Source organism: Pleurodeles waltl, chromosome 10 (genome assembly GCF_031143425.1).
Source record: "Pleurodeles waltl isolate 20211129_DDA chromosome 10, aPleWal1.hap1.20221129, whole genome shotgun sequence".
NCBI lineage: Eukaryota > Metazoa > Chordata > Amphibia > Caudata > Salamandridae > Pleurodeles > Pleurodeles waltl.
The window spans coordinates 184,690,844-184,703,938 of record NC_090449.1 but is presented as its reverse complement, the minus strand read 5'-3'; the positions used below and the strand labels follow the sequence as shown (position 1 = coordinate 184,703,938).

The following is a 13,095-nucleotide window of genomic DNA, read 5'->3' as shown; positions in this document are numbered from 1 at the left end:
TCAGGACCACTCCGGTAAGGTACCTGGGGGTTGTAATATAAAGTTCAGAACAGGTCTGTAAAAACACTTAGGTAAGCAAGTAACTGTCCAAATACTCCGTAGCGCCCCTCGACTTTCTTCCTGATGGATTTAGTCACCTCAGTCAGGCCGGAGTAGCCCTACACAACTCGTACATGCTTTTCAATTTTCCAAACTTTATGGTTACCAACGTTTGTTTGTGGTTGTGACTAAAAGTACCTTTTAAAATCTATATCTCCGGAACCCTCCAGTGGATTTTGTTCATCTTGGACTCTAAAGATTCCTAAAAATATGATCTATTTTTATAAATTGGTGCTGGATTTCTCTTGTATTGTGTGACTTCCGTATTTCGTTGTCTGGTGCAGTTAAAAGATTTACACTAGTTTGTTTGTTTAAGCTTTACTGCTCAAAACCACAACAACCCAGGGGTGAGATTAAGGTTTAGAAATCAGCCTGACTGGACCTGAGGCAGTATTTGTGGATGTATTACACAGTAAGTTCTCACAACCATACAATATCATACACCAATATACTCACACAAGGAGGCTGTGGCCTATCTGAGGAAAGCTGTTTCTGCATGGAGATACAATGTTGCGTTATTCTTTTGCCCATGAGGGGATTCATCTTTGGTTAGGGTTCATTTTTTGTTAACTAGTATGTAATATAGACTTATGTGACCATCAAAAACCACATAGATACCCACAAACTGTATTTGCTTAAAAGACCGGCAGTGATTGATGACAGTGGCAATTTCTCAGAGCAACCCAGGAGTTCCTATTGGAGTAGGCTCAAGGACAATTTGCAAATGGCTGGTCTGTGTGTGTAGGGGCATAGTGGCGAAAAACGATGGACTAGAATGTAGCCCAAGCGACTGCCAGTGGTTGAGACTATTTAAAACCATTCCACCCATCACCTTTGTGTTTTCATGTAAGACAGGAAGTCCTTATATTAAAGATCTTTAAAACTTGTGAAGGTTGCTTCAGGAAATAAAGGACCAACAGAAAAGTGTGTGCCACTTCGTGTTTCAAATACATGGCTGTTCAAATTATGTCCATGGGGGTGAATCCATGCCAGTCTTTCAGCAGCACATGGCCGATATGTGTAGAAATAATTAATCTTGATGTCAGCAATTTATCGGTGTTCTGAAAATCCGGCATGCTGAAGGCACTACTGGCCTTTCCGATGTTAATGGGTTCACAGCGTTATTTCATAGGATATGTGGGAAGGTTTACGTTTTGCTTGCTCTTGTGAGTAAGATGTATCTAGGGTGGCCAGAATTGTAAACAGGACTACAATTTTACTTTAACCAAGAGCACAGGGTGACAGTACTCATTACCACAGAATTACAAAAGAGGCACTAACATAAATGAAATGCATTTTTTTTTAAAGCCAGTATCATGTCTGTTAACTACTAGTTTGGAAAACATAAAACGGCACCACCCACCGTTTTCAGTCGACCCTCTCGAAAAACCGGGACATGAGCTACATTTAGCAAAATCTGCCAGGATAGCTGGTGAAAAAAAGGAACTGTCCCAGCAAATCAGGGACGAGTGGTTACCCCAATCCAAATTCATATTCCACTGAAGGAATATATATCTAGAACAGAATGCAACCAATCCAACCTCGGCATCTGGTGCGCCCTTGGAAGCCTCGGGTAAGCGGTTAGTTAACCTTAGCTCGCTCTGACTGGTGGATTCAGTTGTTTCTCCGTATTGTATTCAACACAAAACATGTGAAAAGATCACAAACAAAACAGCACCTCCACCTATAATGTGAAAGAGTCAAGGCTGTTTCCTAAAGCAGATTGCAGCATACCAGGGGATCCCCAGGTACGCATGTCTTAAAGGTGACCAGATTTTCAGAACCAAAAACCGGGACGGGAACAAACAGAAATGGAACTGAATATTAACACGCCATTCAGCGCTATGCAGACGTGTCAACACATCCAAATGATATACATAGCACAACAAACTTCTCATTTTAAAGAACAAAAACAAGCCCACAGACCGTCTCAGATGCTGACGAAAGAACTTTAACAGCTTCCAATGTGTTTCATTTTAAATTTAATTTAAAAAAAGAAAGCTACCGCACTCCCCCAACAGAACACGCCACCTCCCCATTTCTGTCAAAAGCTCCAGGGTCTGGCTGTGGATGAGGCAGGCTCCGACCTCATTTACCCCTCATCAGAGGCAGCACAGCAGGCGACTGTAAATGGTAGGTTGTGTCTCTGATGAGATAAGAGGGCCGGATTAAACGCGAGCCAGCATAACTCTGTGATTAATGTGCACGTTCATCCACCCTCTCTCCAAAACAGGGACATGTCTCTGCTTTAACAAAAAGTGTCGAGACGCCGCGTCATGGCTCAAAAAACCGGGACTGTCCGGGCAAAACCGGGACGTCTGGTCACCCCGTCATGTCTGTATGCGAGTCTTCATTTTCCGCTGACACCTTAGAAATAAAAGACGTTCTACTCCGTCAATACATAACCAAGTGAAACCGAAAGTACGTTTCAGTTAATCTGAAAATCACACAGGCTTTCCATTACTTCCCTAAACTAACTCACTTACGCACTGAGGATGTTTCAACCAAAACTTCAACAAGCGTTTCAAACCTGTCAACAAATATTTAAACAAAACATAAAATCCTCTCAAGGTCTCTCAGAGGATAACTTTATTGGAAGCATGTCACTTCTCTCACTAAACCTTTTGTAACAATGGTAGGTATAAAACGTAAACCTATGCTCTTCCATATAGAGAATAAACTCTGAAAATAGACTCGGATATTAAGGGCATGCGAGGAAGTCCAAGCCCAGCTGGCCTTAACATTTCAGTAGGAATTCGAAGTAGTCCGCAGGCCTCTATTTGCTTTTCATTAAGGATGAATGTACCATGTTGCTAACTTCCGTACATGGAAATTCTATCACAGATGACTGGGGACTAAAAACCATCTATGCAGAAATTCTGGGCAGGCCTTCGAGAATCAACATGAAATAAAAAGATGTAAATCACATTTAAAAAATAAAAAAAAACACTAATTAGAGTTTCCCACCGCCTGGAAACCTGCTACAGCGAGCGCTGCGGGCTTTTAAATGCAAGCTACGGACACACCCCTATTAAGAAAGCTAGTTTATAAATAAAAAAAAATTACGTTTATTGGAAGTGATAAACCTTTGAAAAACTCGACGATAAGTAGAAAAAATGTATCTTCTGTTTCTCTTGGTGTGCAGTGGGGCAAATTGCGACACTGAGGCAGGGAAGCAGTGTCTAAGCAAAAGGACACTTTTTTATAAAATAAAAAAAAGAGCAAAATATAAGGCATAGGAAGGGGGCACTAGTGAGAACACAAAAGGGTATGAAAAAGGATTACCAGGCAGAATGAAGTTACTAGCTGTCGAAGATGTAGAACTGTCAAAGCTTTGGTATGGAAAATGATTCGCCACACTGATGAAGAGGTGGGTTAGCTAAATAACCATGGTAACTGGGTTTTGACAGTGACAACGGACCAATATTGCTTGCAGTTTAAGCCAACACACTGTTTTTTTTTATGTATCATAACTTCAAGAGAACTTGGATCCGTCTACCTCATTCAAGTTCCCAGAATGTTCAAGTTGGAAAAAACTTTGAAAGAGGTTCATAAAAAATTACTCTGAAATGAAAGGGTCACACTAATTTAACAAATCACCTGGAAAATTAAGCTTTCATACAGAGCTTATTACCCTTGACGATGCGTTGTTCAATGAACTAGAGCGCCACTCTTCTTCCCCACTTTCATTTCTGGTTTGGCCCTTTCGAAATGTGAATGAATCTGCAGTTTGGGTTTGGTCCCTTGCACCAAAAAACCCCCCCAAAAAACGGACGCCATATTGTTTGGCCGTGTAAGGACTACATAACATGACAAAACAAGCAGTGGCAAAGACAATAGGTCAGGCGTTTGCTGTCAACCCCTTGGCTTTGTGAATGCTCGTTTCGTTTTGTCCTCGTGTTAATAAAACTTTATTTTTGAGAGATGCCGAGCCCTCTGCAATATAACAAATAAACATTGTCTAAACCCAAAAATATTTTTTGGCCTCACACAAAACACATAACAGTAGTAGAATCCCCTGGTACTGAAGGGAGCTACTTTGTGTGGATGTGTTCTTTGTGATAGAGCACAATGTTGTCACTTTCATTGACACTGGCAAATGGTTGAAGCGGGCGGATCCACTGGCGCATGCTGTAGTAGGAAGAAAATGAGAAGGCTGGCCAGAAGTATTTATTAACAAGTGGTATGTGTGTGTGTGTGTATACACACACACACACACACACTTTTAGTGCAATTAAAAGGTCTTGGCTAGCACTAGACCTAAATAGTGGTGACTACTCAAGATCAAAGGAGTGCTAGTTCAACAAAATAGACCACAATTTTTCATGGTGACCCTCAACTGTTAATGAACTCCATAAATTGTGCACAATCTGGCTGTGTTGCAAATTCAATAAACTGCAGTAATAATTTTCCAGACGACTTTCATGTGATTTTTTTGTTTACTGTCAACATGGTAGAGTGGGTCTTTTTACGATCTGTACATGAAACTTTTAAAGTAGGCAGCAACATCCTGTCCTGAGTCATCAGCACACCGAGAGCAGCTTTCTTCAGTCATTACGTAGAACTGCAATCTTTCTTAAATATTCTGACGTGCAATGACATTGTATAGCGTCAGTACTAACGCAAAGAAATGACAATTATAATATAATAAATAAATATATATATATATATAAAATTAAACTGCAAGATTGCTCATTGTGCTCGCACAACATTATTTGATTTCAGGGCAATCTGTACTGGATGCAGTCTTTCTAGACTGAGTGTCCGATAGTTTGTTGGATTTAAGTATTTTGGTACTGCAACACGTCACGACCCCTGTGGTACGCTGAATTAGTACTTATATTATCTATTATTCAACATTTAAGTCAAGCCTTCATTTTAAGAGGATTAATAACTTAATGACATTCTAATACACAAGACCCTATAAAAGCTGTTTCCTAGTATGAATTTTTTTTCAAAATATACAAAAAAGGTTACATGTTTCTGTTGTCTATTTAGGGCAGCTGTGGATTACCTGTTGTTAAGAACTCACTCACAGTGGGGGTGTATCCTCCTTCTCCCATTATTTTAGCACATTACTGTTGCGACGTCATTTGTCAGCTGTAATATGAACGTCTCTTAGCTATTCAACTGTGCTATCACAACTCCAGTAAAGAGGGTCAGGAGGCTGTGTCAATGGGGAGATCAGGGAGATGAATCTGCTATATAAACAATGAAAAGGAAAACAGGCTTTTCAGCTCTTTTTAACTGTTTTCCTGAAATCAAGTCATTAGATGAATGGAACCATTTCTGCAGAATTTTCGCAGTCTGTACGTCATTACGGCAAAGCAGGAATTGCATTGCTAACACTACAGCCTTACTCTGGAGACTGCATATATTGTGTTTTTGCAACAAATTCGTAGCTTACATTGGTGAGTTCAATTTAGTATCTGTGACTCTGCAAGTGTTCTGCATATATTCAACTAGGTTCATACATACGAAGGAGGAGGAGACCAAGGATTTACGTTTTGTGGATGAAGTGGGTTATGGTGTGAATATGTATTATACAGAATAAAATGGCCTGTACTGGACACTAGAAGGTACTGCAAGTCACTTCAGAGTTTCAAGACCTTATAAGGGAACCTATCGCAGGCCTAGGTCCTCTACACGGTCTTGGAGCTTATTAGTGACTTGCAATATCCTTATAATGTTTTGCAGGATGTACTCTATTCCATATATAAATGAAATACCCTGATGTTTCCGGTACCACCTCTGGTGTCATTTTATGCCACCAAAAGAACAATGTAGTCTAAATCAAATCATGCATGATAAATAAAGTGTAAATTATCTGCCATACCATGACTTTAGCCATTACTCACACAATGCAGAAGAAGCAATCCAAGCCAAGAAATGCTACAAACATGACCAATGTGAATTCACACACACACACCAACATTTCGTTTTCAAACTTTCACAATAAAGTTTATTAATTCTGAAAATACTATAAAATGTATTCTGCTCAGCAGAAAAATGTTTCCAAAGGTGGATCCCCCTTGCTTTGTGCAAACCGTTTTCATCCATGTAAACATGTACAGTCAAGTCTTCAAGTCTTATCCCAAAATACAATAATAAATTGTTACAAAAATAATATTGACCATAGTTAAATATAATATAAAACCCATGAGGCAGGATTCTGCCTCCCATTGTCTTGTCCCTTGCGGGTTTAATGCTGTACGCGAGTCAGATTTGAAATGGGAAAGACTTCAGGTAGTCCTTTAGCACTGGGTTGAGGGGGAGCCGGTCCAGGTTCTCACTACCAAACGTGGTGACAATGCTTTTGCGGCACAACTCCTGCAGCGTGCGGACCCGGTCCTTCCGCAGTGGAGTAACCAACAACTTTTTGGGCGAGGTGAGATAGTGCTCGACCAGCTTGAAGAGGCAGTCAAAGGACTCTCTGCTGCCGTCCAGGCTGAAACACCCAGCTTGGAAATTGACCCTAACGCTGATGGGCCCCGTGGCGGTTTGAACACTGATGGCAAAAAAGCGGTTGATTTGCTTGCTGTCTCGGATGAGAAACGTCCCACTGGGCTCGGCCTTGAGCTTGTCGTGAGCCTCGTTGACCGTCATCGGCCCCCAGTAGAAGCCACAGTCCTCCAGCCTGGTGCAAGTCTGTGTGATGACCCGGAAGTCCGAATGAGAGCGGAAGGTCCGGAAGTGCGTAGTGGCATTGGAGGCAGCAACATGGCGGGCTCTAGGCAGCACGGGCCGGGGCTGGCACTGCTGGTGTTGGAGGTTGATAGGACAACGGTCCAGGGCCTGAAGGTCGAGGAGAGGCAGTCGGACGTTGGTGGTATCTGCATTATCTGCTACCTTGCTGTGCGCTACCATCCTACAGACTAGACCAACGTATGTGGTCTTCCATATTCGCCAGTCCTTCAGAGCCGGGGAGCAGCTGCCCAGAGATCCGTCTGAAAGCAAAGAGAAAGGCAACCAAACGTTATTTAAACAGTCTTACCTGCCATCGACCTCAGGTTTAATAACTTTGCCCGTATTTCTCTCATATATACATTTTCAAACAATACATTCGGTAAATAGCTTTTCACTCCTAAATTCACAGATTTCATGATGTTCCAATTTACGTGATTGCTTCGTGTAGTCCACGTTTGCAATGGCTTTAAACCGGTAAAGTTAAGGTGTCAGACCACAAATAAAACTGCTTTTCTCTCCTGCCGCGGGACAACTTGGGATATGTGTGTATAGCGGTGATGACGTCGGTGATGGCGAAGATGGCACAGGGTGAGGAACTAGTGACACTATGAAGTACTGATTACAATATGTCTGAGAATGTGGTTCAGACACTGTTCAATTAGTCATTTATAGCTGTGGTAACCGTGTCACTGGCCACACTTTGAGAGTTGGGGGGCGTTAAAATGAGAGTATAATTGTGAAATAATTAAGGTTTCCTTCTGGGCTGTAGTGTAGAGGAACCCTCAAGAGAGAAATAGAGCCGTGTACGATTTCCACATATGCCATTATTGGTTCACTTCGGAATAACATGATGTATTTCCTAGGATGACCTGACTGGAATTAATGGGCTTTCTGCCAACTGCGCCACAGCGAGTACAAGTTACACATCAACATGTCTGCCAAAAAAATCAGGGCCAGCCCACTGAAGTTTCAGGCCAGGGTCCTTCTCCAATGTACCGCTTAAATCGCAGGAACTCAACTGGCGACGCTGCCTAAGGGGAGACAAACGGGCACCATCCAATTGCTGCTCCCCTTTTAGATTGGATGGGCAGTGTGTCCATAGAGGGCTCCCTCTCTGGTTACTGCCTCAGGGCATCAGAAGTTGCGTGTCGAGACCACTATGGCCTTTTAAAGGGTCTGCTAGTAGTGCAGGACCTCTTTTGTGTTTCGGTGTTCACATATGGTTCGCCTGTATGCTGACCCAAGCCTGTAATCAATAAACCTGCAACATACTTTTAATCCAGTTGTTAATTATAGTCTCGTTATGGTTTTATAAGATCACCTTTGTCCTCACGTCCTGCAAGGATAGGGGTAGCAATGCTATGTAGCCGGTGAAAAGACAGACTTGCATCAACTCACAGCCAGCACCTAACTGTACAGACCGCGTTTTTTTCGTTTTTGTTTTTTTTGGTTGCAGTTTATGTAGCGGGTACTCGACTCAAAGGTGTTGGGCGCTTTACGTGAGCGCAAGCTGCAGTTGAAGAAAAAATACGAATGGGAATACTGTACAACAACATTGTGTTTTTAATACGGGGCATTAGTTGTTGGAGAGGTGCATCTTAAAGCTGTACAACGGAAGGCAGCAGCTAAAGCCGAGCAAGAAAGCCAATAAATAGCCTCCCCTTTCGCAGAAGTCATCTGCTCACGAATGGTATGCGGCGGTTTCGGAGGAGGGCTGCAGAGCGGGCCCTCCCGACCACATGAAGGAGGCCACATCTGGCTGAATAACAGGAAGCCCTGGCCTGCAGCTTCCTCGGCTCTGGGAAGCGTGTCACTTCTCAGACACCAGCGAAGAACATGCCACAGTAATTGCTTTGAAATTAAAGTCGGATATGCGGTATGCGCTAACTCGGAGCACAGCTCGAGGAGGGGTGGGGGGGGGGGGGGGGTGGAGGGCTGCGCGGCACGTCTCCCTGGAGTAAAATGCAATTTGTAAAGCTTGATTACACAGGCAGCTGCAGAGAATGCATTTAATTAATGAGTGCGATAGATGCACTCACGAGTACACCACTATCCTCGCCACAGCTGTACTGCACGCTGCTCGCTTGCAGACAGCATGTGCACCTATGCACTGTACAAGAACTAACACCTTAACTAAAGCTATGAATACATCTGTGCAGAAATTAATCATGTAAGTACTTTTATATCACTGGTCCGCGGGGAATTATGGGGTTTAGCAGGGCTACTGAACGTATCTTGAAATAGGAATAATGCTGTGCACGTGGGAGCTACAGGGTACGTAGGTGTAACGCATAAGGTTAAATACCACCACTGGGTGGTGTGGGAATGCAGGGAGACAACGTTTACGTGATTACATAGCTGGACGAGGCTAGCAGTAGCCAAGGTAACGTCACACAACAGCATATTACATAACACAATAATCTCTAAAGCTTCCCGCCACCCCGCGAGATATTCTTGTCCTGTTACTGTTTGCTCATAACTCTACTCATTGGTTAACTGTTAACGTATTCAAGGGTTATAATTTTATCGACCTTGGAAGGATGAGAGGCTGAGTGGACCCGCCAAGATTTGCACCCTAGGTGAGGACAAACACAAATTCCTCTGGTGTAATCAATTCTAAATAACCATCTATGTGTCTACACGCACGCATAGCTATAATAGTTCTGTGGATGCATATACAGATATCCACAGAAGTCTGGAAACACATACAGTGAAAAAAATATGGTAATCAAAAAGGACCCACGTTTAGGAGAGATAAAACAACCCACCTTTACAAACCCGGTGGCCCGCTCCGCGATTCAGAGCACTCCCCTGCAGCGTGATTTATAAGTGCTCGCAATCTAAATGGTTGCTTATTGATATCTCTCTCAGCCCAGGCTGCCTGCTCCTGACAGTGCGGTTCAATAATACCTCTCGGGTGATTGACTTGACCTTACTAGGAAGCATGGATTTTAGGTTGCAGTCCTCTCCTGGCCAGTTATTGACTGCTCCGGCGCATTGTTGAGAAACCGGCAGGCCTTCTCAGAAGCCAATTCCCCACAGCCGCGTTTTATGGGTACTTCTGAGCGGAGACATTGATTGCCTAGCAGGCCTTCTGCCTGATTGCCAATTCGCAGCATTCCTCGGTGGCAGCGGGCAGGAGGTGAATGGATTCGCTCTACCGCTTTCATTTTGAGCCTTGTTGGGACGCTTCGGGCCCAGGCTGGACTCCTGGCAAGGGCCTAGCGAACATACAAGTACACCACAGGGTTCCCGGTGTCTGTATAGTGGTGTGCACACACTAAACACTTATCTTTTGAGCGGGAAAAGGACACCCACTAGCCAACTGTAGCGTGTTTTTTTTAGCGCCTTGAAAGACCCAAGTGCGGTATTTGGTGCTATATAACACCAGTTATCAATAGGACACCTTTCGATCACTTTTGGTAGGTTTGGTCACATGGGTGTCACACTTTCTGGTGTCAATCCCTGAAATCATCTGCCTGGACGAGTCGGCAGGACCCTGTTTTAAAGCACCCTCCCCCCCCCCACCTCTCCTCTCCTCGGAGCCATAGCAACGGAGGTGATGGGGAGGGGTTGTGGGCAGAGGGGCACGGGGAATGGGTTGACTGGTGTGCTGGTAATCCTTGTAGACAGTGCCTCCTAGCCCGTACAGCAGACACCAGCTAAATAATACACACCCTCTTGGCATGCCCCAATTCTTGGCTGCAGATCCTCACCACACAGGCAGCTGGGCACCAAGCTGTCTGCGTGATATCATGCAAACAGAAACCAGCCACACACCATGCTGAGGCCTGAGGTATGTGTCCCCAGAGCACCCTAATGTGATCGTGCAAACAGCAACAGTCCACGCTCTGCACCGATAATACTACTAGACTGCATACATGAATAATCCAGTTGAGCATCATGTAGTCTGTATGTGTTCAAGCAAATAGCAACCACCAATCCAATAAAGAGATGTCCGTGGCTACATGGCGGGGTGCAGCGCCCCAAGACTCTTCCTCCGTGCTGCCTAAATACGTGACCTGGAAACCAAATCTGCATATCTAGCCTTACACATGCCCATACCCTGGTCTGCAGACGTGCACCACTCAAGCACGGCACGGTGCCCGCTTGTACGTGATCACGCACGCATAAACCCTCCACACTGGATTTACCGATGCCTCAAGTACAATTGCGATCGGCATGTGGCACAGATCACACATGTCGTGGACTCCCGAGCTACAGCAAACGCAGGCACCAAAGCCCTTTCCTCAATCAGTGCAAGTAATATCCTTGTGGGGCCAAGCCTCCACCCCGACAACCCTCTCGCTCTCCACCCCCAGCACTGGCTGCAGACTACAATGGTGTATAGATAATTTCAATCACCCCTCCCCCTCACCTGTCAGCCCTGGGCACCACAGGTCTCTGCAACGTAATCCGGCGAAGACATGAACCACAGAAAAGGGCCGGGAAAAACGAACAGCCGTTGTGTCCCTCCAGAAGAGCCGCTCGGGGAGGTTGCTGAGTCCTTGTGCGCAGAGCCAACATAATCCCTGGAGCCGTGCAGCCGTTGTGTATGTGCTGCAGCCCGGTGTGTGTGCCCGCGTCAGTGTGAGGCAGTCCTGTGCGCACTAACAGGCTCTAGCAGCAGCTTCGGGCACAGGCTCTTGAGGAGGGAGGCGACGCTCTGAACCGCCAGTCCGGCCCCCTCACCTATGTATTCAATCAGCCGAGGCCCGCCCCCTGCCTGAAGCCCGCCCCTGGGTTCCTGGAAAGCACGTGTCTTTTTAGCATCTGCCGCTGCCTACTTTCGCTTTCCTTTTACAGATTACGACAACACGAAATGAGATTGAGGAGTTGAACGGTAGGATATTTTAAAACTACTGGTAGGACTGGAACCTTTACTCGATCCCTGCCCCCGTCCTTTGGAAACAGCGTTCCTGTCCCGCTTTCCCATTGCTTACTAACCGGGAGGTACTCGGCTAGCGGCCTGTTGCCTCATTCACAGGTCGGTGAGACCTGTGCAGCGTAGACAAAGCCAATGGGTAAGGCTCTTATGTGGGGAAGCATGTAACACAGGCGCGCAGAAATCTTTTTGTGTTGGTGTTCTTGACAGTAACCAAAGCACCCAGAGGTACCATCCAGTACCGAGTTCCTGCAATTCTTTAATTTGAAAGGAAGAGTGCCTGCGTTTCTCAGCATATGTGCAATACATTTAATGCTATAGAACCGGCACTTCTGAGGAGCACACAGGCAAAAGAATGAGTAACAGCACTTACATATTTCCATTCAAATCACTGGCGGTAACACGGGATCCACATTCACAAACTTATTGGTGGGTCAAGGGTCCCGTGACAATTTGTATTGTAAACTGGGAAGAATTGCAGGGGAGTACAACCAGTGCCTTATCCACCTGTGAATGTTATGCAGATTGATTCGATTAGAAATGGAAACGTTCCTTTAATTTCCCTGTAAAATCTCTGCTTTTGCTCCTTCTCTGCAGCGCTCACAGTGCCTATCTGTGTTCCCTGTTCATTCCCCTCACTGCCTTTGGCTCCTATTGATAAACTGACCTCTGCTCTCTGCCCATTCAGCTAGAACACAGCTCCTGCCCGCTCTCCAATGGCACCCCTGGAAGCGATTGGAAAAAAAAACTGCTTTTCAACAAAAGCTGCCCAGTAAGGTGCAGTGTCTGCTTTTTTCTGGCTTGCCTACGTAGCAGCTTTGTTGTTTGGGCACAGCGGGACGGTGGGTGAGGAGGCGGGGGTGGGGACAAATAGAGATGGTACACGGGGCATTCTGGCTCCCTCTGGAGACGCCACTGCTCTGCTCATACATTTCCCTCACTGCTCCCTGCCCCTTCTGCCCGCACACAGACTCACTGCTCCCTGCGCCATCTGTCGTGCCCTCTCTTCCGCTTACACACTACCCCATACTGCCTGTCCCTTCTGCCTACACACCGCCCCAGCTCCCTACCCCAACCCCCGAGCATTCACTGCTGTCTCTGCTCCCTGCCCCTTTTCCTCGCACACTGCCCTCTTTTCTCACTGACCCTACTGATCCCACCCCATCCCTTCTGAACACGGATTGGCATGTCTGCTTTCGCCCTTTCCTGTTCACTCACTGCCCCTCGACCTTCTTCCGCTATGGTACATCTTCAAAAAAATACTTTTGCATCTAAGTGGTATTTTGGTGTGCAAAAAAGTAATTTCCGATCACATATACAACACCATAATTCAGAAAATGGGAATTTGTGGAATGTTACTATTGCCAGGGGAGCAGAGTTTGGGACATTGTGAATTTAGGCTGTGTGGACGATTTGTGAAATAT

General features: G+C 45.2%; 1 protein-coding gene across 1 annotated transcript; it reads right to left on the bottom strand.

Annotated features, from left to right (window-relative positions):
- Window positions 1-6,033: 6,033 nt before the first annotated feature.
- Window positions 6,034-11,464, bottom strand: SOCS1 (suppressor of cytokine signaling 1). The gene is made up of 2 exons (XM_069210162.1): window positions 11,165-11,464; window positions 6,034-7,046 (listed from the first exon to the last, which is right to left on the bottom strand). The coding sequence occupies exon 2, from the start codon at window positions 6,964-6,966 to the stop codon at window positions 6,319-6,321; it is 648 nt and encodes a 215-aa protein (XP_069066263.1). The 5' UTR covers window positions 6,967-7,046; window positions 11,165-11,464; the 3' UTR covers window positions 6,034-6,318.
- Between the last annotated feature and the right edge of the window lie 1,631 nt (window positions 11,465-13,095).